General features: G+C 38.2%; 1 protein-coding gene across 2 annotated transcripts in view; it reads left to right on the top strand.

Annotated features, from left to right (window-relative positions):
• The window catches only part of WDPCP (WD repeat containing planar cell polarity effector), a 145,018-nt gene that overhangs the window by 89,933 nt on the left and 27,394 nt on the right, over positions 1 to 27,691 (top strand). For both annotated transcript variants that reach the window (XM_008929042.2, XM_018084452.1), the window contains exons 13-14: positions 9,235 to 9,298; positions 15,355 to 15,457. In XM_008929042.2, the coding sequence (XP_008927290.2) occupies positions 9,235 to 9,298; positions 15,355 to 15,457 (167 nt within the window). The remainder of the gene's footprint in view (positions 1 to 9,234; positions 9,299 to 15,354; positions 15,458 to 27,691) is intronic.

Here is a 27,691-nt window from a genome sequence, read left to right on the forward strand (position 1 = left end):
TTTGGTCTTAGAACTCTACAACTATAAAATACTCAGTTCATTGCTCAGCAGAAGTACAAAAAGCAAATTGCCTGCTAGGAATTCTTAGAAAAGGACTAGACAACAAAACAGTGAACTTCAGTTCACCTGAATTTTGTGTGTAGTTTTGGCGTCCCATAATCTGTAAAAGGATATAGTAGAACTCAAAAAGGTCTAGGAAGGGCAGCCAGGATGATTAAAGGCATGAAACAGTTTTAGTGAAAGGAATGACTAAATAGACTAGAACTCCTCAACCTAAAGAAGAGGCAGCTGAGATAGAGATCTATTAAATTGTGAGTGTTAGGGAGAGAGGAGCTCAGCAAATGACTGCTCATTGCTGCTTCTAATACAAAAACTAGAGGTCATCAAGCAAAGCTAACACGTGGCAGTTTCAAAATACAGTGATTCTTCACGTAACATGTAATTAAAATATGAACCTCCTTACCACAGGATGTTGTGGATGATAAAATTGTATGTGAGTTCAAAGGCAAGGTTCAGAGAAGAGAAATTCACTGAGGAACGCCAGCCTCGAAACCACCTCTGGCTCAGCAAATCCCTGAATCACAAATTGTTGGAGACTAGGAGACTACTTAGGGAAGTATCACCATATGTTTGCCCTGTTCTTATATTCCCTCCTTGGCACCCAGCTGATGGCAAGGGATTAGGTCAGGTGTACCTTTGTTCTGAGCACAATGGCTCTTTTACGTTCTGTGTTCTTGGACACGATGCTGTGCAGAAAAAGCATGTCATACTCAGTTGTTTTCCATTTGGTCCCTCAAAAAATGTTCCAAAATTCATACAAAGTTTCAGAGAATTGCTTGTCTGTCTTTCCTGTGGCTGTATTTGCTGTAATTGAGTCGTTGTGGGGGGGAATTTCATGACCATTACCACTGCATTATTTTATTACAAAGAAATAATTTGGCTATTGACAAACTTTGGTAGAAAAAGTAAATATACTCTAATGGATCTGTAACTCAGCAAATGATTCAAAATTTGGCCCTGTACCATGATTCTGTGAGTAGATATTTATCTTCAGGCAACCAGCTTTAGAAAATATCGAGGTAATGTGTTTTCTCTGAGAAGTCTTAGCACTAAAAAAACACATCTTATCCAATGTCAGGCATGAGGGAGAATTGGCCTTGTTCCTCATGGAAAGTCAAGGAGGAAAAGGGTCTGTTCATCTTAACTTTAATACCAAATTTCCATCTGCTGCAGTTGGAAATGGCAGAGATATCACACGTATACAATAGGGATTTATTATAGAGGCAGCAACTCATCCTTAACCACAGCGATGATACTGGGCCTCTGTTATATAGCTGTCTTTAGTGTGTAGACATGCTGATATGTTTGCTCAATAAAACCCAGCTTTCAAGACATACTGTTAAGTTTACATGATCACCAGAGTGAGAGGGATAAAGCTGGAAAAGAAGAAAAGCAGAAGCGAATTAATGCAATAAAGGCTAGGATTTAACAGACAGGGTTGAGTAAAATAAATGTGAAACAACAGGTGTCACTGACTCTTATCAGCATTTTTAATTAACACCTGTTTTTAGCCCAGAGTACTTTGGAAGAGTATGTTGGAGTGTGTCTGTATTTAAAGATAAAGATAGACTGTTGAGGAGTTCCTAAGTAGTGAGAGGTTTGAGGAATGTGGAGGTTTGGGGGTGGGGGGAGCCTGTGTTTGCTGGGTGGGTGTCACTTGCAGCTTAGAGAAACCTGAAGGAAAGCCACTATGATAAAATTGCAAGGTAGGGAAATACTGCTATGGCAACAAAATATATTCTCTTCAAGGAAAATGAGTATGAAAAAGGAAAAAAGGAGTGTAGAAAATTCAAAGGAAGGACAGATTACAAGAAAAGACGGAATCTAGTTTAAAAAGAAATGTTTTAATAGTTTCAATTTATATATTAATATTTTATTATAGTAATAAATTTCTGTTATCCAGACTTTTCTAGCATCTACTGTGGAAAATCTCAGAGGACTTGACAGATATGAAAGAGTTTTGATATGGAAGAATTCTGACTCACAGTAGGAAAAGATTGCTGTTGCTTCCAACAGCCCTATTCTTCAGTGGTCTGTCCTACAAGAACCCAGGCTAAAGTGATTGACCAACATCACATGGAAAGTGTGTGACATAAATGTCCACAAAATCAGGATCTTTAAACTAATATTTATTTGGTGTAGGTATGAGGCAGTTCTAGAATGTTAAACTAGTTGTGGTTAATTTGAGCAAATAAACAACGTATCTTTATACCTAAACCCACTACCTTTTCTAGAATATTTCATATATCTAGACTATTTCTTGCTAAATATGTACTTTCAGGGTTTAAAAGATCCCTTATTATTAAACTAATTTGTTCAAAAACTAACTTGGTTCACTTGAATATCTGACTCAAAACATAGAAAGCCTGTCCTGAGAAGAAACATGTGTGTTTAAGAGAGTCACCTGAACTATTTCACACAAAAGTACATATAGGTTTCCTAGAGCAGAATATCACCCTGGAAGATAGGAATCACAGGGTAAGATTATTAACTTCTTTTTTATGTTCAGTTTTGGAATGACTTCAAGATTCACATCCAGTTACAGCCCTCAAGGGCTTTCTATGGTCAGAGAGTCATACTGTCTGGCTCCCCTTATTAGCTTTCTCTTTCCTCCTATTTTTTTAATTTGGTTTGCTTGTTTGTTTTCTTGCTTCATACCAGAGGGTACTCTTTGATGTGAAGGGCATTCGGTTCTATGCCCAAAAATCTATTAAGTTATAGGTGGACTTCCTTTAGGTCAGAGATATGTAGTTTGGCAGTATCCTTCAAGTAACAGAAATTTTGGGTGCCTTGAGATAGCTGTATTTTGTATTTGTATATTGTATTTTCTCATGGTTATTCACTCTTACCTGAGACCTATTTGTGTATGACCTTTGAAAGGTTCCACAAGGGATTTCTTTTTAAACAAGTCACTCAGGCCCCAAATCCAGCACTTCACTTAACATGCCCATATTTAGGGCCTACAGAAAATTATAGGTCATAAACTCATACATTAATGCTTTGCTAAATCTGGGCCTGAAGGGATGTATAGATTATACCTGGACAACTTTCAGAGCTCCTGCATCTAAAATACAATTTAGGAGATTATCCCCTTGACTCACATACATATAGACCCAGTGGCTGTTTCTCCATTAGCCTTTGGTGCTCTGCAGCACTTTCTCTTGGTCAGCTTGAGTGTATCTTAGAAGGTAAAAAGGTTTGTGTGTCCTGTTCAAAAGAGCTCATAACCTAAAATCCCAGTAGCATAATAGCAGGAGCTTGGCAAAATAATACTACCAAGCATCTCAGAGGTTCCAATGCATGCATTGATCCTTCTGCCACTTCCCTACTAACTTACAGAATCATTGGTGAATCTCAGCCAATTTAACAGAGGGTAGAAGTCTCAGAAATAAGCAAATGCTTGCAAGTTTTGTGAAAATCAGCAACCAGTTAGGGTTAAATAGAGTGCAGGAGGTTATCTCTGTCCCAGAAAAGCTACAGTGAAAGTTCAGCAGATAGATGTTCTGCCAATCAAGACATGCACTGCTTAACACCAAACAGTGTCCCCATTGCCCCTTGCTCCAACCATTGCTGGGAGGGAGACGAGGATACCCTGCTGGGAAAAGGACAGTGTATTGTCCAGAGTATATTTTGGCAGGGTACCTTGGGAAGAGGAAGGGTTGTTGTGCTGAGGCTGTGTAAGAGAAAGCATAAGATGGGTTCATTGGAGAGTTCCTGGTCTTCAGGCAGAATTCAGTTTTCAACAGCTGTATTATTTAAAATAGAGTATCCTACTGAACTCATTAGGGTGAAATCATATCAGGTTTTGGTTGACTTTTGCTTAAAGTGTTTTGGTTTGGTTTCTTTTCTTATGAAACGTAAGATCTTGATGTATTTATTCCTCTCCAGGAACTCTAAGTACCAGTTTTTCAGCATTCACTATAAAATGCAGGATATAAGTCTTTGACTAATACTATACTTTATACATGACAGATTACAAGCATTCTAAGTCATCAGAATTTTCTGAAAATTTACTTCAAAATATTTCATTAAAGTTCAATAGGATTTCAGTGCTGTCATTGTAAGGATGCGCTGAAGTTACATCGTCTGTACCTGGCTTCATAACACATCCCTATGTTTCATGTGAAATGTGGGAGTCTTTAAGCCCTGGTTTTGTAAATGGGCTCTGAAGCTGTATTCTGATCTGCAGCTACATGCCTAAAGCAGTGGTGTTGTGTTCAACAGCTTGTTGAAAACCAATCTGCCCCCGTTTAAAAATCAACCACTTAGCAACCTAGCCACACACTTTTTGCATTCTTTAACTTGATAATCTCTAAATATTCTGGCTCAGAATTCCAGTGAAATGGGGTTCAGATTAATTTTACGGATGTCATTCTTTATTCTAATATTGTCTAATTTAAAAGGAAAATATTTCAGATAATAACAACATATTTTGAGGGGGAAAAAAAAAGAATGAAAATCATTTCTGTTCCAAAAATTACTGATATGAGAATTTATGGGGAAACAGCTCCTTTTATGAATAATTATTATTATTGAGTTTAAGAAATGGGCAAGATGCCTAGAAATTGAATGAAAGAATGAGCTATTAAATTGAAATATTAAATGAAATAACTGAATTAAAAGTGATCATGTAAACCCAGCAGTAAGTGTTGGGAGCTGTAGCTGATTGAACATATTTTCATCATCTGTTTTGTATGCTTAAATACAATTGCTTGATGTAAGTAAACACTTGATTGATATTCTGAATACTTTAAAATCTGCATATGCATCATGGAATACTGAACAATTAAAACTTAATTTCAGTGTAGTTTGATTACATGTAAATTATATCAATATTCATTTTTCCTGTTCCGTTTGCTCAGTGTATATTTAATATCCACTTTTTGAATGTGTATCACTCTTGATTGGACTGTGAGATGAGGAGGACTCTGAAATTTCTTCCATTAAAAAGGATTGCCTTATAAATATTATTTGTGCCACAGCTCTTCCCCTGCAGATTATTTTCTAAATGTTGTGTACTCTTATTGAAGACAAGGAAAAAAACTGCTGCAGCCCTCCTTTATCAGCCCAGCACAAGGAATATGCTTACATGGTCGATGAGCATGTCTAAGAAGGCTTGTTGGTTGTAACTAGTCCCTAAAGAAATGTTTCCATCTTTTCTGCACTATATTTCTTGCTTGCATGAGCTCCCTTTCCCTTCCTTTCCTCCTCCCTCCAAATGATTTTTTTTTCTGGTTCCTGGAGGTCTTTCGAGGCATTTTAATTTTATGGCTAAATATTGCAAGTATTTTCGAGTTGACCATTTTCAGCACGAAAAATGTATCTCTATCTTTAAGTGACCACATTCAATTTAGCTGTTGTGGAATATATATGACATATATTTGCAGAACCTCTCATAAAAACCAAAGAGACTTCTTTTCCCTTCTCTGCAGGCTGCAATCCATGCATATTGTTTCAACCAACAGTATCTAAAATTACTTTATTTCTGGACATCCAACAGGAAGGAACCCTGGCCGTTTGATTCTCTTTTTATTTATGACAGTGAACAGGATAGCCTCTCCGAAGTTACAGATAACATATTTTTTTACTACTTATATATTTTATTTAAAAATAGAAGGCTTTCCTGGCATCTTGTCAGTTAAGTCACATCCCAAAATACAGGCAGACATCAGGTCTGCCACTTCACTGAAGGAAGGCGGGTTTGGATTCTTCTCTACCTTGACCATTTTTGACCTGCATGACCTCTGTCATACCACTCACATTTCCTCTTGATTTCCTTGTCCACACTAATAGCCACTTTTTATATTTTTGTAGAATACAGAGAAACATTGCATATGTGATTATAATAACAGCATTATTTTATTACATGAGAATTTGAAGTTAATATTGTATCTACTAAATGTCTTACAGGGAGATGTTTTCCTGTATGTCCTACATAGTTAATTGCAGTTTGAGGGTTTTAATCTTGAAGGTCATATTTCTGTTGCCTGTCACTTTGACCAAACGAGTGGCTGAACTTCTTGGTTTGTAGGTGGATTTCCTTATCTCTCTTTTTCAAGAGACATATAAGTCTTGATTGCTGGAGTTATTGTGAAACAAGCAGTTGCAAGGTGGAGGAAGGGGTGGGAAGACACCAGGGCCCTGTAGATTCCATTTTAGAAAGCAAATATTGTGCCTTGTGATTGTGGCACAAGAACAAAAGGGAGAGTGTTTTGCTTGGGGTTTTTTTCTTTGTTTGAGGAGCTGAACAGCAAGAGGTCTTCCCATGACAAAACATGCTTTATAAAACAGGCATGATTGGCTTGAGGTTGGTCTCAGGCTATATAGACCTCTCTCTAATGATTCCTGTAGATGAAAACCAACACAACTTTCATACCAAAGAGATTCAAAATAACCATTATCTTCTAGTAAAGCTGGGTTAAAAAACCCTGGACATTCTTGACTGATTTAATACTGTTTGCCTTAGTAATGCAAACTTGTCACTTGTCTTTAAAACCTTCACTTTATTTTAAAGTAATTCCATTTATAATAAATTATGAAGTAACTGGGACTGTTATTTCCAGTTCTTGGTTTGTGAAGAGCATTTCTAGATACTCTTTATTCCCTTTTTTTTTCTTTGGTACAGATCTGAACATATTGAGCTAACTTCACAGTTTTATGAATAGGGTCCATAATGGGACTGAAGTATATATGTTGATTAAAGGGAAAAAAATTGAAATCTTTGTGAAACTACAAAGAAATGACAGCTAAGGCTGTTCTGCTGTAAAATCAAATGAAAAAGTTACTTTACATTTTTTGGTTGCAGACATTTTTGCCTTTGCTAAAGCAAATGTCATTCAGATAGTCTGTATATAGTGATAACTTTGGGAAAACAAAATAATGATAGACATTCTTTTTAGCTGGTCGTATAGCTGGTTTCTGTTTGGTTTCCAATTTCCCCTCTAAGTACTAAGAATGTGTATTTAATCTGTAATGAGAAAAAAAAAAGTGCCAGAAAAAAATACATACATGATAGCTGTTCAAGATAAACGTATTATAACGTGTACTTATTTGTCTTAATTAAAGCATAGCTTCAGAAACAGCATTTCAACACTACATATTTTAGTGGAAAAACCCTCACAGGAATCATGTTGAAAAGCTTCAAACACCTATGATAAAATGGGGGTGCACTGCCTGCTTCCTAGTGATCAAGAGGTTAACTTTAATTCATCCCCTCCCCTCCCTTAAACTGGTTCTGTGAGGAGGGCTGCAAATTAGTACTTGGAAGACACAGGAGGGAGATTAGCTCTAGGGAGGAAAGGACTCCCCACTCCAGCTCTTAGGAACCTCACCTGGAGAGTGCATTTCCTTTTCTACTTAAGCTAACATATTATGCCTTCTTGTCACAAATGTTATTCCTTGAAGGAAAAGTCCTCTCTGGTTCTATCTTGCAATCTGCTGAATCATTCCAAATGTGCGGTGGAAGGGAGCGATAAGGCTGTAACAAGAGGGAGGCAGAAAACCGCTGAGGCTTTTGCCAGAAACAGGAATCCCAGCATGGTGCCTCTTATGGGACTCCTTTACCCACCAAGGGGAAGGAGGATTCCCATCTTTCCTCTTCTTCACGCTGTCCCGAGGAGGAGCTACATCACTGCCCACTGATTCCTAAGATACCACCAAGGCACAGAACTGTATAAATTCTGGTATCCGTGTCATGCTGCCTGACAATATTCATTTGGCAAACACAGACCCTGAGAAATCACAATGCTGCTTTTTGCCCCAGTCATCTCCTTCCTAAACTTCAAGTATCTACAACTGATACATTGTTGACACATAACAGGTGAAAAGGGGGAAAATTTACCAGTAATGGGAAAAACAGAGAAATCATTTTACATGGAATCAATCCTTTACCTCCCAAATGAAATAACACTGGGGTATTTTGTTGTTTTGTATTTCCAAAAATAATCCCCAAATCTATTTTCATAGGTCATTTTAAACAGTTAAAAATGGGCAATAGAAGAAAATGTGTACAAATAAAATCACTTTCTCATAGTATATTGTCACATAATAATTATCTACATCTAGTATAAGAGAAGCATTAGCCCAGTGCAGAATTTCCCATTGGGATTGGTGTTTGCCAGTGCCATGCTGTGCATATATATCCCCAGAAATCTTCTGATGGATGGCTTGTTTCCTTCCACTTCTATGGAATTCCAAAGGATTGCAAGCAACAGGATGTGTACAGCCTTGCACAGTATGTCCATCCCATGTGGGTATTTGCTGTAATTCCCAGGAGACTGTGTGTGGTGTCTGGGTGGGAAGAAGGTGTCAGTCTGTCACCACAAATGGAAAGAGCTGTTCTTCAGCAAGCCCTCAACACACCAAAGGAATGGTCTCAGTGTGCCATGGAACAGCCCTCCTGGCTTAACAATGAAGGTCAAGTTCCACATCCACACTGCCCCTTCCTACTCCACCGCATCTCTATGTGGTGCTGAGGTGGTGCCTTCCAGAGCACATCCAGGAGTAATTTTTGCTTGTGATCTTTGCTCTTTTCCCGCTAATTATACCTCATTGACACAATCTTCTTCACCATAGAATCTCAGAAAACTCTCAGGAGTCTGTGCCAGTACTGGGCTAAGGTAGTTATGAGACAAAACAGGGTCACCCCCTACCTTTTCAGTCCTTAAGGACTGAAAGTCATTTTTAGGATGACTTGACTGGATTATCATCTTCAGAAAGCTGTATTGAGGGGTCTGCAAGGCCAAAACTCAATACAAATTTCTACAGGGACCTCCAAAGTCATGTGAGATTTGAGATTAGTACTTTCTGTAGAGGATTTTGAGGTTCCTACCAGCATTGTTGAGGATACCATTTATCTATGTTGTGGCTGGTATCTTTGTGAAGGATTGATTCGTTATGATCTACAGTTCGGCTCCCTTCAGACACGACTAGATCTGATGGGACTCAACACTGAACATAACATTTCCTGAAGGTTTTAAACAATGAAGAAGACTAAGGGGTAGCCACTGTCCTACCTCACAGTTTTGCAATCTGAATATGAGCCTATCGAGTTTCCCCAATAAAGCTTTAGCATCTCTTTTTATGATTATTGCAGGACTTCCTCTGTCCATTGGCAATATTCGATGCAGCTCTTAAATTAACCTCAACAAGTGACATGTTTCCTTTTTCTTTCAGGTATCAAAGGTTTGAAAAAGCGTTTCTGCTTGCTGTTGACATAGGAGCTCGGGACCTGTTTATGGTGAGTCATTTCTGGAGACAGAGGCTGTTGTCAGGATGTTAAAATGGTTTTGTGTCATTTGCAGCCTTGGACAAATACTGAAGACAGAACTTTTCTACCTGCTTTGCCCTTTGCCATCATGGAACTCATCAGTAGGGATTAAGTATCTTTAGAGTAATTGACATATTCCCCAGCATGGCCTACAGGCCATCCTTTATTTTTCAGGAATTGTTGTATATGTTTTTTAACTTTAACCTTCTCCGTCTGACCTGACGTGGGTGAATGTCATCTTCATTCTAATAAGTTTATACATTTCTAATGTGTTCCTTTAAGTCCAACTGCTGTACCCTGGACACAAGAGCTGTCCATATCCTGGGGATCCTGAATGCTCTTAGTTTGTCTCTTAGGGTTTTGTGAAAAGGGACAAATTATGAACGCCTCTGCTGGTACTTTTAAAACAACAAAGCTCAGCAGCATCAACACAAGGGTTTTTAACATTTTATGCACTCTCTGCCCCCTCCCATTTAATTAGCTACAAAAGTAAAATTAACCAGCTCTTAAAAGGTCCTCTGTGTGAGCTCTGCAGGAGGTTCTTGTTTTATAAGATCGTGCACCGCAATGTCACAGTGAGGTCAGATGGACAAAGCCAATCGTGCTCTCCTAGTCTCTCAGCATGTTGCTGCTCCGCAGCTGATTTCATTGTTTTCAAAGAAACAATAGGAAAGGGCTTGTTGAAAAAAAAGCCCTTTGAACGATTCGTTTACTTGACTCTTTTGCATAATGAAGACATTCTGTTGTTTAAATTAAGCTTTGACACTTGATGTTAATATCATTTATCCCATTAAGTCACTTGCCCTGCTAGTTTGATCTTGATATTTAAATTGTATGTTAAATTACACAATTAAATCCTGCTTTTAGGGGTTATGAAAATTCCCTTCTAATTATATAAAAAGTTGTGTGAACCTTTTGATGTTTTTTTCATGGCTCTAATCATCTGGCTTGTTCCATCTAATTAGAAAGATGTGAATACTGCGATAAACTTTCCTAAGTATGCATCAAAAGAATGTGATGGAAATGTCAGACTTTTAGGAAATTCATTACATGGTCTGTGTTTACTCTCCTCGATTTTTCCTCTTTTTAGATCGTCTTTTTCCTTTTCTCTTTTTATTGAACATAACCTCCTCAGTACAGATTTTATACCTAATCATGCTAAACACTGCCACAACTACTTATAAGATTCAGACTGTAGGATGTTTGGAGCAGCTTTTTATTGAGGGCTCTCCCACTGTACAGATAATAAATTCTCCCTAATTTTAGCCGTGCTGGCAGAATAAATGACCCCTCATTTGGCATGCCATCCATCTAAAGGACCCTCTTTCATATGACTGAGAGCATTTCCTACATGATCTTTTTCTCTTTCCTTCCCTCTGCTGGCAGCAGGATTGAAGGAGGACCTCTGTCCCAGGGCAGAGGGGGAACACCAGTGTTGGGTCATGAGATGGGTGCACAGCTGCTAACAAGAGGGAGGGACTGTCAGTACTAGCTCCGCAGGTGATATCATGTTCTGCTCTCAACAAAAAAGTTCTCCAGCTTTTTTCAAGAGGAGGTTCAATGTTCACCAAGAAATTAACTCTATCCTTTCCTACTCTTTCCTTTCCTCTCTCAACACCTACTCTTCATTTCCCATCCTACCAATGCCCTTCATCATAAATATATACTTCCAAAGAGTTTCCCCTGGCTTATGTTACTGTGAGATCAAAACCAGTTCTTTAATGTCCTTGTTCTGCTTGTGTTGCCTTTGAGATTCCTCATAGTTTCCCCTAAATTATGCAACAAGCAGCTCACATACCTGCCTCCTCTGGGGAAATGTCCTTTTGCTAATTCCTTTTCTAAGTAAGTTATAATGAACAAACTTTGCAATAAGCTAACAGTGGCACTACTGCAAGACCACTAAGTACAGGACTCAAGAAGTTTAAACATGCATAGGTCATTACAAGTATTTATTTGTGCCATGGTAATTTCTAGGGAATTTGGTTTCATTGTGCTTAATACTGTGAAAATTAGATAGCCTGTTCCTTGAAACCTTACAGTTCTTCTAGGTATTAATATAACAATATTAATATTAATATAACAATACTACTGCTAAGCAAGGTCTGTACATCCCTCTCTTCTACTTAATACTGAATGATTCCTGTATATTGTTTATATAAATCAAAATGCAATTAGTAACATACAACTTGACTTTACGTATGTTTAAAGCCTTTTTATCCATTTTTAAAACCTCAGATGGCTCTAGGAGTCACATCACTTTATTCCAGTTAATTAATAGGATTTCAAGAAGAAATAGTAGTCTAAATAAAGACATCTGATGACATAGGCAAAATGAGAAAGAAAAAAATCTGTTTATTAAAGGAGAACAGAGAAGCAATAAAAAAGAAAGGATAGAGAAGAGCAGATATAACATAGGCTGAGGCAGATGCAAACATTGAACAGCTGTCATCCGAGACTTCTGAGAAAATGTCCTGTATCTTGGAGAATTTATTCTGAGCATCTCTTTCTCCAAACAGGGCTCTGCAGCATTCCCATTATTTGTTTTGAAATTATCGCAGAGAAGTTTGAGGAAATGCTATCTGAGAGCTAATTTCTTTCATAGAAATGAAAAAGAAAAAAAAAAACTTAGAAGTTAGTCCTATGGCTATAGCATCACTGGTATGATGCCATAACAAGACAAAGATACACTGCTGTGTCTCTCCACAAGCTTTACCCTCACGTCACATCTAAGTCCATCAATTAATATCATCTCCTACAAAGTTCAATAAAAAAATAAAACTGAAAGGGACATAATATCATGAACAACAGCTCCATTTATTGGACAGTGACTGATCCAATCTGTGACAGAAAAGATCAAGCAGTGGAAAGGTTGTTAGCTTGAAATCCTTTTATAGTACGTTCCAGCTCTCAGCTGCTGAAAATTCAAAAGACCATCCCACGTACCAAAGGTAGCAGAAAAAAGTGCAAGGAAAAGACACTTTAATAAAACTGTCAGATCTTGGGTGATACACAGATGAGGAAAGTGCATGCTTCGAAGAAATGTTGGAGTGTTGCCCAGAAATATCCTATAGACAAATGCACATCAGTGTTTCAAATGACTTCTGCTCACCAACGGCCAGCTCTGTGAGTCACAAAGGTGAGGGTAAAAAAAGGAAGTAGTCCAAAAAGTAAGCAAACTGTTAAATGATAAAAACAACCCTTTCAGCAAGCTCCCAGTAAGCAGCTGGAAATTGTTTTTATTGTCCCCGTTGTTTTCGAGAAGGATGTGATCTTGGGACTGATAAATTCTTAGGTAATTGTGTGAAAAAAAAATCTGTCATGAATGTTCAGGTAATTTAATTGTCTTTTTTCTGTCATTCTTTAAACCACCTTGTAATCTGGTGTTCCTTCTTTCTCTTTTTTAATTTTCTAGTTTAGCTCTACTCACAGAGTCATACATTCATAGAAAAATCCAATTTTGCTTGTTTATTTGAATGAGAAACACCTAAATTTAATCTGAAATGGTCTAGGAGATTTTATTTTGGTAATCTTTTCTTTCTAAAGCTTGTTTAGAGAGGAGACAAAACCAACTTTTTTTTAATTCTTCTTCCTGACAGCAACTTGAGGAATAACAAAGAAAACCACTTACCAACCTACTGCTAACCTTTATTTCTTACAAGGCCCCTGTTAGTCAGTGATGTATATGTGACATCTTTACATTTCTTTACCCAAAACAGAAAACAGGCAAAACCAAGGTCTGAAATACCAGCTGCTTTGACACACATGGAATGCACAACTTCTTTGCTGACAGAACTTCATTTTCTGCAGCTGTTTCCATCCTCTCCCCAAGTTTATTATTTAAAGTTGCATGGAGGTGTGCAATACTTCTCATAGTTTAAACTACAAAAAGACAGTCATTAAGCATTGTCAGAATGTATTTTAAGTGTCTACCTGTACATTCAAATCTCTATAAGTTCAGACTTGTCCAAGAGCCCTTGGGTTTTCTATTGTTATCTTAATAAGCTGACAATATCTGCTGTTTAATCTTCATAGAAGTCATACCTTGCTACTCAGGCCCTTTTCTCCCGACAACCATGTTAGACCTACTCAGAGAGGAAATACAGAGTTCGCCACAAGTTCGTAACTCATTACTTTGCTCCAAGACACTTGCACATTTATTTAAGTCACACCTGTGTTTGTGATGAGAAAAAGCTGTTGTCCCCTGCAGACTGTGGGGATCCTGAAAGTCAGGTCCAGGCTTTCTTGCATAATCAGTCTCAATTTCCCTAACGTTCTCAGTTTGGGTCTTTTTTTTTGTTTTTTTAATTTTTTATTACTATTATTAAATGAGGGGTTATTAAGGGCAGCACATCTTTCTGCTAACACTATTACTCTCACTTTTTTCATATAACTTCTCTCTGTAGACTAAAGTCACTTTTCCTGTAAGAGTTTCTGTCATATTGATGAAAATGGCAGTAAATTCACACCAAGAAGGACAGTTTCACCTGAAATCTTCTGCATTACTGAGAATATAGTTGCTTTTATGGTATGCAGAGGTCAATATTTCCAGCAAATACTCCTTTCCCCTTTAAATTCCTGCATGCAGATGGATTGCAGAACAAAGGAATGACTCAAATCTCTGGATACCAAATGGCATTTTCAGCAATGAAGTGCGGGAAAAAAAAAATTGCCAACTGTTCTTGGATTACCCTCACTTTCTGTGTCACAGTTCATGCACAGAGCAACATGATGCCAAATGAGAAGGGGATTAATTATCTCTTTATTAATGGTCAAGGATGAAACTTTACTTCAATGGCCAAAACCAGGGGCAGTGATACTGTAATTTGTCAGCAGGAATAATATATTCTTGAACAAATAGTGCTCTATGTAGTACTGGTGGTTTTCACCTCAAATATTAATATGAAATAAAAAACCTTGTCTTTTGACAAGGTCATGTAGGGATAGCACAAGGGGAAATGGCTTTAAACTGTAAGAGGGCAGGTTTAGGTCAGATATTAGGAAGAAATTCTTCCCTGAAAGGGTGATGAGGCTCTGGCACAGGTTGCCCAGGGAAGCCCCATCCCTGGAAGTGTTCAAGGCCCCGTTGGATAGGGCTTGGAGCAACTTGATCTAGTGGAAAGTGTCCCTGCCCATGGCAGGAGATCAGAACAAGATGATCTTTAAGGCCCCTTCCAATCCAAACCATTCTATATTTATATATAATGATACATCCCTGCTGCAGCCCTCTGATTTTTAACCCTAAATGAAGGAGTAGATTCAGAGTATTAACAGCTATTCATGCTAGACAGCAACATTTTCGTAAAGCCCCTTGTTGTCCAGGAGTGACTCAGGAATCATGTCAGCTGGGTGGACGTTAAAACCATTGAGCAGCTACTGTTGCTCTTATTACCTCCAATATCAGCCCAAGGAGGACCACCATCACCTTACTCAAAGAACAGTGAGTGAACATGACAGCCTTCAAACAAAAATTAGTGCCTCCAGATCTTTACCCCAAAACTCATGTACCAGGTGGAAACCTTCGAATCATAGAATCATTTAGATTGGAAAAGACCCCTAAGATCATCAAGTCCAACTGTTAACCCATTACCAACAGGTCCACCACTAATCCATGTCTCTAAGCACCACATCTACTTTTAACACGTTTCAAATACGGGCTGTCAGCCAGAAGAGTTCCATACTTGAGGTCTGGTTTACACAGAGCCACCTCCTATCAACCCTCTTTTAATTCTGTTGCACCAACAGACTTTACTTCAAAAGTAGTTAGGTTTCTTTCATACCCTGAGTCAATAGCTTCACTTTTATTAGTGTGTGATTGGTCAGTGTTTTATTCATTGCTGTATTCAACAGCGCAAGTAAGATAATAAATTTGCATTGGGAAGGAATTAAAACGTAATGGTAGGTTCATCAGTTCCATCTGTGTTTGTGATCTAAGTAATAAAAGAACCTCTTTCTTTCAAAATCCCTTTTGTTGCTCCTATTGAGATTCATTTTAGATTAATCTCTTTTTTTCTGCTTTATTTCCAAAGGACATCCATTACCTTGCACTAGATAAGGGTGAATTGGCACTAGCTGAAGTGGCAAAGAGAAAGGCTAATGACATTGATACAGAATCAATAACTACTGGAATTGGTAAGAATTAATGGTGTTTAAAAAGCCCTTTTTGTTTTAATCAATACTTGTCCTGTAGAACATGGTGTTATATTTGTAGGGGAGTTATTGTTTTGATTGCACTGTTTTCTTTGAAAGTGAGACTGTATTTTTATTTGTAACTAAATAACTGGATTTTTATTCATAACTAAAGAAAGAAGCTTATAAAAATAAAAACCAACTCCCAAACTTTGCCTTTCAGTACCCATAGGAGGATAGCTATGAAGCAAAAAATTTATACCATGGCTATATAGAAAAGTTGAGGCTGTACAAACTGAACTGAGTGTGAGAGGTAAGGGATTGAATTTGAAAATTGCTGTTCATGTCAGCATTAAAGGCCATGTATGGCAATCTCATTCACCTGCAAATATTTGCTGGTGCACACTATATGAATAATGGGAATCACATCCATCATTAATGCTTCGGCAGCATTCGGATGGAACACTTACTGATGTCAACACGGCCTCAGATCCTGGCTTTAAAGCAACAGCTTTGCTTGCAGTGGGATTCTTGCTCTTCCATAAGGAATACTGATGCAAAAGTTGCAGCATTAGATTAGTTGCTAAAACACAGACAACTTTTCAGGCAGGGGAACTCATTCACTTTCTCCTTGTGTTTCTTCTGAACTGACATGGAGAAATATATGCAAACACTTCAGACCACTCTGATTTCATACTCTATAGCATGAACCAAGCAGAAGGTGTCTGTGTCTTGGGAGTTGACTTCCATCAGAGACAAAGTAGAAAAGGGTAAAAAAAACCAAAACCACGAAAAGTTTATATAAAATATGCACAGTTCTGTGTTGCTTATTCTTCTGCATCTTTGAATATTAGAGGAAATCACTGAGCTTTTGTTCTTGTCCCATGCCAAGAGGTAGAATAGGTTTAAAACTCAGAAGTGTTTTTCATGAGTCAGTCACAAAACCTTTGAGATCTTGGGTAACACAGGATTCTTTTAGAACTGTACATCTCCATGTTTACCCAGAGCATACAAACAAATGCCACTACAATACATACAAATGCAGAGAAGCATTATATGCATTTATGTGGCTGTTTCTATCGACTGCATAAATCCATGACTTTCAGGGCTATGCAATACAGTATCACCTCCTTTCCTCTCTGGCAGAGTAGGAATCAAGCAGTGCCTGTCCTGAACTCTTTTCTTCAGAGTGTTTAATTTTCATGCTCAAGTCACTTCAAGCATTTTTTCCACCACAACTGGACCTTTGGTCAATCCCTTTCACCACTGGAATTCCAAAAAAGAACATTTGTTAAGTTCTTTCTTTACAGAGCACTCTTTAAAAAGTACAGTCACATCTCCTTTGCTTTCTCTTCTCTTACTTCTTAGGTATTTGTCTGCTGCACCAAATATAACTGAGATACCTAGGACCTGCATCTGATCATTATCTATTCTCTGACACTTAATCCAGAAGATTTAAACTCTAGTATGTGTCTTAATTCCTTTCAAACTACCATTATTACTAGATTTCTGAAGTTAGGCTATTTTTAAGTTTACTAAGAGCCTTTTATAGTATTGTAGACATATGTGCAGGGAGAGGGACAGGGAAAAAAACTGAAGTGATCACAAATGTTTTACTTGCATATCAAATGTAATACACGTGTTACTACAGTTCATTATGATTATTGTGTGCAGGCACAGTCTTCCCCTCCTCCAGACCAGTCCTACAGTTACGTCTGCAATGCCCCATTAGCATAAATTATTAAAGTTATTTTATATGATAAAGTGTTTTACTGAATAATTAACTATCAGAATGATTTAAAATAGTTTTCAATGCCCCCAGGGACAAACTGTCACTGAGATTCAGTCTCTAAACAGTAATGAATTTGCATCCAATTCATTTTGTATGAAAATAATCAGGAATCTCCCATGAGTTTGTTTCACTGCAGATTGGATCTCACCTTAAACATGTGAAATATCAACCACAGATTTTGTTTTATTATAGCTTGTTCCAACGTCCTTTCTTTATGATGTTATTATTTCATAAACTGTTGTTGTCAAAAAAGATGACATGAGGGATGAACTTCGTGGACCCAATGAAAACAAAAGATAAGAAGTGCTTTATATGTAACTTGCTATATTTTTCTAATATTTTGAGAGGGGGAGAAAAACTCATGCCAGAGCCAGAAGTTTTAAAATGCAGTTTCAAACAAGTCTCTATCCCCTAACCATTTCCCAAGCCCAGTCCTCTTTGTCTGGTCCCTGCTCTCTGGAACCTTCAGCCACTCGGTTCACCAATGGTCACTTCCCGGATCAACCCCCAAACTTCTTGAACACCCACTTCAGGCTTCTACAAGAAGACAGTAACCTAAGCAAACAGAGGCAACAAAGTGCAATCAGTGCTACTGAGGTTATACTGGGCACCTCTCTACAGCACATTTCAAATATGTATATATATTACAGTATAATATTTGATCCTAAATAGTACAAAAGCGAACCATTCTCGTGTATCTGATGAAATTTCCTGAGTTAACCCATCCCCAAAATTCAGCTCAGCGCTACTTGAAAATAAGATGAGTCATTGCTCCTGGCTCATTCCCAAGCCTTTGAAAGTGCTCCATCTTGCCCCAGATATATTTAATTTGTCAAGATATTTCTGTGTACAGGGCTCACTTCAAACATAATATATTTCAAACTCAGACTTTAGGAAAAGTTTTGAACTCCTACAAATAATGCAGAATGACAATATAATTTCATCTGAAAACTATAGGTGTCATCCAGAGGTCTGTAATCATTGGTAGATTCCTCACATATATTATATCAAAATTTATGTCAAGATAAAACTAAAAATAGATTGATTATTTTAAAAATTTCTGAATTTTGGTCTTTCTCAGTTCATCACATGATTGTGGTTTGGTAGACACCATTTTGGAGGAGCCACCCTCGAAGCTAAGGATGTTTGTGGGCATATGGTAAAAACACCTGTAGACCTCCAGAGCACAGCGATTTGGTGAGAATATTGCTGAGCAAGATGAAGTGTCAAGTCAACAATGGTTTTGGCAGAATCAGATATTTTGTTCACCTGATTAAAATCTTCTAAAGAAAATTATTCTCATAAGATTTTATGTTTGACAGCCTGTAAAAATGCATCTTGAGAGATGAGAAGATTGAAGTAATGGTCCCGTACGTCTCAGAAACAGCATTAGCTGTCTCCTCTTTCCCTGCTCCTATTTGATCAGCAGACCACTGGCCATAGATACTGTGGTTTCTTCTGCCAAAGATTTTCTCTTGAATTACTTCTGTAGAAGACCCATGAGTTCCTTAACAAGGTCAGGGAGTTCTCATTTAGCCTAAAATGTATGCTGTACACCTCATTTCACTTGATTAAAAGAGAGGATAAATATTTATTCAATATTGACAATATATGTAGGCTACTAATAAATTCTGTTTGTGGGTGTAACCTGGCATACACTCTCCTGGAACAGTATTGTTTGTGGTGGTAGAGTGTGTCTGTTCAGTGCTGTAAACTGGAGGTTGCTAATGTAAAACCTGAGTTGCAAAGAACTGACATGGCACAGCCTGTTAAGAAATGCCATAACTAATAATGATCATGGAGGTGAAGAACTCAGCCCTTCAGACATCATTGCTCAATGAATATCCAACAAAGAGCATATGTAGGCAGTGTCAGAAAGTTTCCCAAGGCCAACTTCCAACAAATTACATTAGGGCCTAGCAAGATGATTTTAACCTTCAAATCAACAGCTTTCACCCAAAAGGGATTCATGTTGTGACAAGACAGATAACTGCTGCATAGTTGAAAGGCAAATTGGGAAACCTTGTATTTCTGCTTAGAAAATTCAGAATATTAGTAACACTAATGTTTAGGCAACATTTCTAACAGAGGTGTCTGAACAAAAACACTGATGTTCAGATAATTGTATTGTTCTGAAATGCTCGATGGGACTGACTAACATTTTGGTGATTCACTAGTGTCTCATGAAAGTGCTTGAGGTTTTCCCATTTAAAATAGAATTTTAAAATATTTCTGAAAATATTCCATAATGTTTGCAAGCGAGATAGGAAATCATATCAGTTCTCACAGAGTCTGCAAGTCCAGTTTCCCACACTGTTTGTAAAATGGCATTCAAAATGCAGGAACCCTACATGCTTCACCTTATTGTCAAGGAGCATCATCAGTTTGAACCTTAAGTGGAGAATTTATTTATTTCATCTTAGTTCTGTGGTAGTGTTTTATACTGAATGGCTTACATGGTCTTTGTGATAATTAATAATGACACATGCTATGGTGTTTTGTCTTCCATGCGGTGTATCAGAGATACCAGTCTGGACTTGCATACAGCCTGCTACCTCCAAAGCACTTGTGATTTACTCAGATCTTCCCCTATTTCTGACAGTCCTGGGGAGCCTGCTTGCATTTCAAGACCACGTTTAGAATTGTGCCCCTGTGTTTGTAACTTTCTCAGGCCCTACATTAGCCTAGTTGGTAACATTTCTTCCTCTTCTGATCCATGAAGACTCTCAATCTCTCAAGCAATAGACTTCTCCCTTACCCTCACATACCCTTTCTGGCACTGATGGCAAAACCTTCTTCATTTCCTGCTCTTCCTTGGCACACACATCTTTCTCTTGTCATCTACTGAGTTTCAAGTTAACTGAGAATCTTAGCCTTTATTTCATGGCATGATTTTTATTTCACTGTGTAACATGTTTCTGGCATGCTTCAAAGGTGTTATCCCGTACACGGGTGAACTGTGATCTAGAAAGACTTGGGGGACACCTGTTTATGCTACAGTTTTTTTGGAGTTCTGCTTCCTTTAGTGTAGGTGTTAGATCTCCTATTTATTTATTTAGATTTTCAGTTTAAGTAATTCAAAACCTTTGGATTCAAATCCTTTGCTTTTATTTTTCTAATAATATGACTTTTTCGCCAGAGAGCCAGAAAAACATTTTTAATGAAAAATGTTTTCTAAGTATGATTGGCAGTTCACCTATGGCAAGAAATTAGTTTCCACAAGCACTTTTTTAATTTTGTGCCACCCAAGATGAGTGTCTTTGAAGATCTGTAGTAATTTGAAATTATTTAACTGTGTTCATGTATACACTCTCTTGAGCACATCAAGCCACACACAGCACTTGATACAGAGCCTGCTAAACACAATAAAAATATTTCCACCATCTTCAGTGGGCTTTGGATGGGGATTTTAGCAAGTAATGACTTCATGTGTAGGCCTGGCATTACCAAGACTGCTGCCATCTGCAAAGAGCCTGTTCTGGAAGGATGCTCTACTTGATGTAGACTGGTTTCAAGAGGAGTGAGCAGCAGCCAGCATTCATTGTGTGGCATCCTATTGAATTCTTGGCCTGGCATACCTGCCTCCATGACAGTGTAACAGTATGTTCCCAGAGAAGTGGATCTGCTGAATTTTCTTCTATATTCCAATGATTAACTTTTTGTTAATGACGTGTTTAAATTTCCAACTGGTATTGAGGGGTTACAGGTATTAATTAGTTGTTCCCCTCCTTGTGTTCTTTTCAAGAAGTGAAGTTATTTGTTTTACTTAAGGTCCATAGTGATGCCAAGCTATTTTTGGCTCCACCTCATCTCACCTCTCTGCTTGCTTGTGTCATGGTGTCAGTTTTGATCTATACCTTCCCACTGCTAGATAGCTTTGCCTAAAGATGTAATCCTCAGCCCCTAATAATTATAAGTACATCAAAGGCTAGTTGGTTTGCTTAGCTGCAGAGGTCTACACAAAGATCTGTGTATCTTCACTTGAAAGAGGTTTATAGTTTTGTGTCAAGCTTTAAAATAATCATGGCGTGCCATTTTTTTCCCTTCTTTATTGTGACATATTCTTGCCTGCTACATAACCTGATTTTAAAAGTACCACTATATGCCTGAAATGAAGACACTGTTCTCCTTAATATTTTAATTTTAATGATCCTCATATTTTGTAATATCTGCCAGCATAAAACTATACCCTATTTGATATGAAAAAGTCTTACCAGAAGTCATAGAGTAACTGTTTTTTACCTTCATTTTAAATTATGTGTTGAGTAGAAAAAAAGAGAAAAATCAGTAACTGGGAGAGTCAGCTTTAGGGACTTAAATATTTTGTATCTATAGCCACATGCTATGACTGGTTTATAAACAAAAAATTACAGTATTTCCAAATTCTGGAAATCGAAAGGAGTTGTTTGTATCTGATCTGGTTTTATCCTGCTAACAATTAGGGTACTGCAAGGTATGTGAGGTCACACATATCAGACATCTTATCCATATAACCCCCAGCCAAGCTGATGCACACAGACAACAGTGAATGGGTGACACTAATTACCGAGTAAACAACATATTTTCTGTGGACATGTATCAAGAAGAAAGTTAACAAAGTGAAAACAATTCACAGAGCTATTCCTTGGGGAAGGATCTAACATGATAAAGAATAGCTCAGCGTAAGAGGTCTGGAAGGGATGCCCATGGCATAACATTGAAGTGAAGAAAGTCAGTACTCTAGTTGTTGGCATTATGGCTAGGAATTTAAGTAGGAATTTGACTTCTCATCACTGACTCCATAGACTGTGGTAAATTTAAATAGAAAGCACACATAGTTAAAATAGGTGTTGAAACAAACTATCAAAGAAATTGATGCATGGAAAGTGTCTTTGCATGGAGACTGAATGAATACCTTTCTGGGAAATAGGTTTTAGCCAAATACAATTTATGCATTAGTCAAACACATGTTTTTCTGGCTTGGTGTAGGATACCTGGATGAAATTTAATAGCCTCTAATTTACTGTAGGTCAAACTAGATGATTTACACCGTAGTATAATATTCATATGTTCTGGATTCCACTCTTGCCTACAGCTCTGTGAAAAAGCCCCTGGTAAATCTCCCATTAGCTTCAAAAGGCCCACATGTAGGCTAAAAGACTGCACTTAAAAGCCACATAATATATATTCATACATCTCATAGCATGCACGTGTGTGTGTGTACATTAAGTGGGTGTTATATTTATACATACACAGCCAGAATCTGGCCAGTCATAAAAATAGCTCCAAATCTGAACACGAGCGCCAGGGGAATTATTACGTATTTATATTCTGCTTCGTGACATCAGCAGTCACAGAATCCACTGCTGCTGTTTTTGTTTTGTTTTTTTTTCTGAGAGAACAAGAAATAACCACAGCAGGAGGTGCTTTCATAACTACTGGGAGCTGCAGACCTGTGTGCTCGTGGTGTGTCAGAGGCATGTTTGTCTCACACACCCTAGAGCTGTCCCTCAGCCTCTCATTTTCCGATAGGGAATTCGCCGATTGCGTTTCTGCGCACCGAAAAGGGTTGGCAAACACATATTTGCATGGCAGTTGGTATGTGTTTTGTCCTGTTTGTTCTGCGTAACGTAACGTGATGTGACAGGCTGTAATTCATCACATCAGTTGCATGACAGCAGAGGAATTGGAAAAGAGATGTAATGGTGGGCTGATGTGAGGTGTCAATTTAATGTTCAATTGTAGTATTTCAACATTAAGGCTTTTTATAATGACCTACCAAAGAATTATCTCCAGGTATTCCCTGTGCAGGTGAGATTTAGGAGGAGTGATCAGGCATAACATAGTCAACATCAGGAGAAGGCTGTAGAGCCCTTTGCTCAGAAGCAACAGCTCTTGTGAACAGGAGGACCTTTGCACATCTGGTGCTAGATCAAACAAACAAACTCATTGAAGGACTATTTATTTATTTCCTTCTCTTTCACTGCACTCCCCAGCCACACCACAGGTCCTTGAGTGGGAAAACTGTGGAATTGCCCACGGCAATATAGGAGGTTGGGGCTGTTTTCCTCCAAAGACTCCTACACAAGAGACTGCTTGACATTTCACCCCTGAAAAATTCCCACAACAGAAGTGAGGGTGTTAGTTCTTGTTGAATGCTTTCAGCCTAACAAAACCAAGTTCCCTGTTAAAATCCCGTCTCAGGGCTGGGACATTCTAATCAGGACATGGCTGGTAAAAGCCTTAGGGAAGAACTCAATGGGTCCCAAGGGTGAGCTTTGCACCCATCGCTGTTCTCAGTCATGCACTTTCTGAAGTGTCAAACTTGGCCTCAAGATGAAAAGAAATGAGCTGTTTAAGAAAAAACACTGGTGAAGAACTGATCAGCAGTGCCTAACACAAAGCCGTAAGTACATCCAGAATTAGTGACTGTTTTCTTTCCTCAACATACATTCTATATTTAATTACAGCTATTTGAAGTGTCTTTCCCCTAAATATCCTTCCTGTTGGTTAGTCTACACTGAGCCTTCTTTTTACTTTAAATCTCAGTGCCATGAAACTGCCGCAGCTCCTCAACTCATGCCCTTCAATAATATTTTCCACAGCATTCAAGGTACCAAAAGTCCTGAATTGTGCTAGATTTCAAACTGTAAAATTCAGTCTTAAAAACAGATTGTGAGGCAGTGTTGGTTATCTCTGCAATGCTGATATTATGAAATGGCAAAATATTTTAATACGATGAAAAGATATCATTAATAATAGCTTATAAGCATGTATGGTGATCATTTGAATTAGTTACTTACTGCAGGTACTCTGCCAGTGTCCCACCTTTTCATCTTTATGATAATCAAAGATGCAACAGCCACTTGATTTCTGCCTCCTGCCCTCCCAGCCCAGGGACACCCAGCTCAGTCCTTGCACACCACATCAGTAAAAAGTTAGTGTGTAGGTCTCACATAAATTAGATCCCATGGATTAACAATGTTTAAATAGTTTAAAAATTTTCACTGTAAAGGAGCATGGAAGCCAATATTCTTTCCTGTAGATTTGTGTTCGAAACCTATGCCTTTTCATTTTTCAAAAATATAGCCTGACTTCTCATTTTTTCAAAAAAACCCATTGTTTCATAACAACTGCTGGCTTATATTTTTTTCTTGATGAAACCTTCTGCTACATCTTACTGTGGTTATTCATATACCTCTGCTGAATTTAGTAATTTTCCTTGCTAATGTTCTTGCTGTTAAAGCCCCCTCTGGAGATATCCAAATACACCAGATGAAGAGCAGATTCTGGGACCATCCCAGAGATCTTGTAGAATAACCCCAGGATATGATTTTACATCACTTGGTAGGTGCTGGTGAACCATCGGGAGCCTTACATGAGCTCACTCTCTGACTGAAGGATTTGGAACCCAGTCTAAACTTCTCCTAAATCATCATTTGAAGTTCCCTGCTAAATTGCACCACATCTCTATTTAAATCATACAAGCTTTTATTAACCAGATGAAAGATGATGGCTTCGATTAATTATTTATTTTACTACATAGGATGCATTTTGACCAAAGAAAACAGCCACAAAGTGCTTACCTTAGGCCCTTGCTTTTACCACTGAAGGACCCAATGTTTAGCTCACAAACACAAATATGGAGCCTGTGTGGGCACACTCTGCTGCAGTGTAAGCCCAGATCATCCTGTTGACTATGCTGCTGTTGCCTCATGTAAGGGAAGAGTTAGTACCACAGCACTTCACACTGGTCACTGTAATAAACAGAATTTTAACAGTAAAACATTCTGGAAAAAATCCTGATTTCTTCAAAATTTCTTGAAGGAAGCACAAGCTTTAGTCAGTGCCTTTTTTTCATATATTATTATCAACTAATTCCTTGCATGTTTGCCAGTTTTTGTGTCCACTGGTTGGGATTAGAAAGAAGACAGCAGGTTAAGAACTGGATGAAATTAGACCTTTACCATCACCAACCTACTGGATGACTCTGGCCAGCTCATTTTAGCCTTCCATTTTGGTGCTTTTGTTTTCCGTGAGGACTGTGTGAGCTCTCTGTGACAGGCTGCCCATCCACATCCCATGCCACAGCCCCTCGGTGTCACCTTCCCAGCGTTGCCCTCCCAGAGGCTGAACACACGGTCAGGTGAAGTCCATTTTCTAAGCTTACTTATTTTCTATAATTTTTACAAAATAGGGCAAAACCACAGCCCTGGGAAATCAGCCGTAATACTCTAGTTCGTGTCTGCCATTAGGTGTCAGTGTGACAACAACCATGATGCACAAAGGCTATGCCGGGGTGTGCAGGGACACTGCCCCATCCTAAACTTCTCCTTGTCGACTCAGGGAAAATGCGGTGTGCAACTGAGAGGAAGGAAGAGGCTGAAGAAAGCAGTAAACATTTTATTTCGGTTTTTTTTCCATCACCTAATTGAAATTATTTACTAACAGATAAGTCTGTTTGCATTTCATTCAGTGCGTCTCAGGTTCCCACTGCTGCAGTTGTCAAAGGGTAATATTTACAAAACCAGGACAAGAGTTTCTGCACACACTGATCTAACCCTATTTTGGGGAAAAAGAAACAGTCAATACTACCAGTAATTTGCAGTCTGCAGGAGGCAGACTGCTTTGCCCAATGCAAATGTTAAATTACTCATGTGAGTTGATGCCTGCCAATTTGGTGATTGTAGATGGATCCTTCACGAGTTGTTTGAAATACTATATTAGAAATTACAACTAAAAGTTCCACTTGTTCCAAAGAAAAGAATATAAAAACTTTAAAACCAGTTTTGAAACAACTTTTTGTGTCAGAAATACTGTCCTTTTTTTTTTTTTTTTTGGTGTATCAGTGGCATTCATGATGAAGAAATGGTAAAATACATTACATATATTAAGGAGTTTGAAATTGTTTTTAAACAAAATTTCAGATGCATCCCAAAATGTAGCAAACAGGTTTTGATTATGTGGGAGTTTTAAAAGTTACTATAAGTTTATAGAAGTTTTAAAATAAAAGTCAGGTTTTTTGGGGAAAAGTATTTTAAGAATAAAATTAATTTATAAAATATTCTCTGCTTGCCTCTAGTATTAAGAATAGCTCAAGGATAGCATTTTTTTTGCCTTATGTTTGGAACTGTACATGTTTTCACCATTAACTTTAATCAGATTTTGATCAGGTCAACATAATGGCTAAATCAGCTTGGCCTTCACCAGGATCAGTGAATCTGTTGTTCAAGAAGATTGGGGTTCAGCTTTGCCTTCATCTTTTCTGCTTTGGAAGGGAACAGATTGTGAGCATCGCTTAAATTTGGTGTTGGTTTTTTCCTTTATAATGATAGATTAAATCTGAAGTAACTGTGATAAGCATCTGAGCGAGCTGGCTTTTTTTTTTTTTTTTTTACCTACTTCCAGTTTTCTAGTAATTGCATGACACAGAAGTGGTTAGTCCTGAGCATGCACTGCACAGCCCAGGACAAGAATGCTCAGATACCATCCCTGCTGCAATTCCCCAAGTTGAGTAGTTGCAGTTCTCTTCAAGAGGGCAAAGCCTCCCAGACTTCTGTTAGCCCTGCCCCCCTTCAGTTTGGGGATGGGAACTGAAAAATGTCATGTGCCAATTTGACGTTGTCTTTATAATAGATAATTATAGGCTTTAGGAATAGAAAAGATGCCTGATTAAATGGCTCCAGCCATCTGCTGTTGCAAGATTGTGAAGTAATCCTTGACCATTTTCATATTAAGAGTTGCCACGCTGATGTTCTCCCACTCCTTATGTCACTCAGCTTGCCTAGAAAGCTATCTCCTATACTTTAGTTTGCTAACTCACTTTTGCTTTATACTATTTTAAATAGCAATGATTAAATCTTTATATTGGTACTGTTGGGGGGCTTGAAAGTTCCTGCTGTCCCACACATCAGTTTTGACTTCAGAAATATAAGTTGAATAGCTGCTTATTTTTACATGTGGTTGCAGATCAGGTTCTTCTTCTTCTTCTTCTTCTTCTTTGTGGTACAAGGGGAGCAGATGAAAAGCCACCTAGGTTAGCAGTTTTAAAAAAAAAAACAGCACTGGCCACTGTGGTTGGTTGTACCCCTGATCCATTGGGGCCCCAGGGTAGGTGTAAGACGAGGCTCCAGGGCCAGGCACGGGCTGCTCATGTGGCACTGTCTGCCACAGTTAGTTGAGCCCAAAGGTAATTTTGTTGATTTTGAAGCAAAATCATTAGTCAAATAGACCTGAAAGCAGCAGAGAGCTGTAAGCCTGCTTTAAACTGAGCACTCTTCTTACAGAGATAGTACTGCTTCAAGCAGCTCTTTGCAGATCAGAAAGGATCCTGGTGACAGGATTCATCTGACGGATATCCCTCAATTACAGACTGGTATGAATACCAGAGTGTTTTTTCTTTTTAAAACCCCACAGAGGTAGTCCAATGCAGTTTCCAACTGCAGCCTAAACCAGTCCAAAAATGT

The sequence above is a fragment of the Manacus vitellinus genome, unplaced genomic scaffold, assembly GCF_001715985.3.
Source record: "Manacus vitellinus isolate BGI_N305 unplaced genomic scaffold, ASM171598v3 scaffold_70_pilon, whole genome shotgun sequence".
Classification (NCBI taxonomy): domain Eukaryota; kingdom Metazoa; phylum Chordata; class Aves; order Passeriformes; family Pipridae; genus Manacus; species Manacus vitellinus.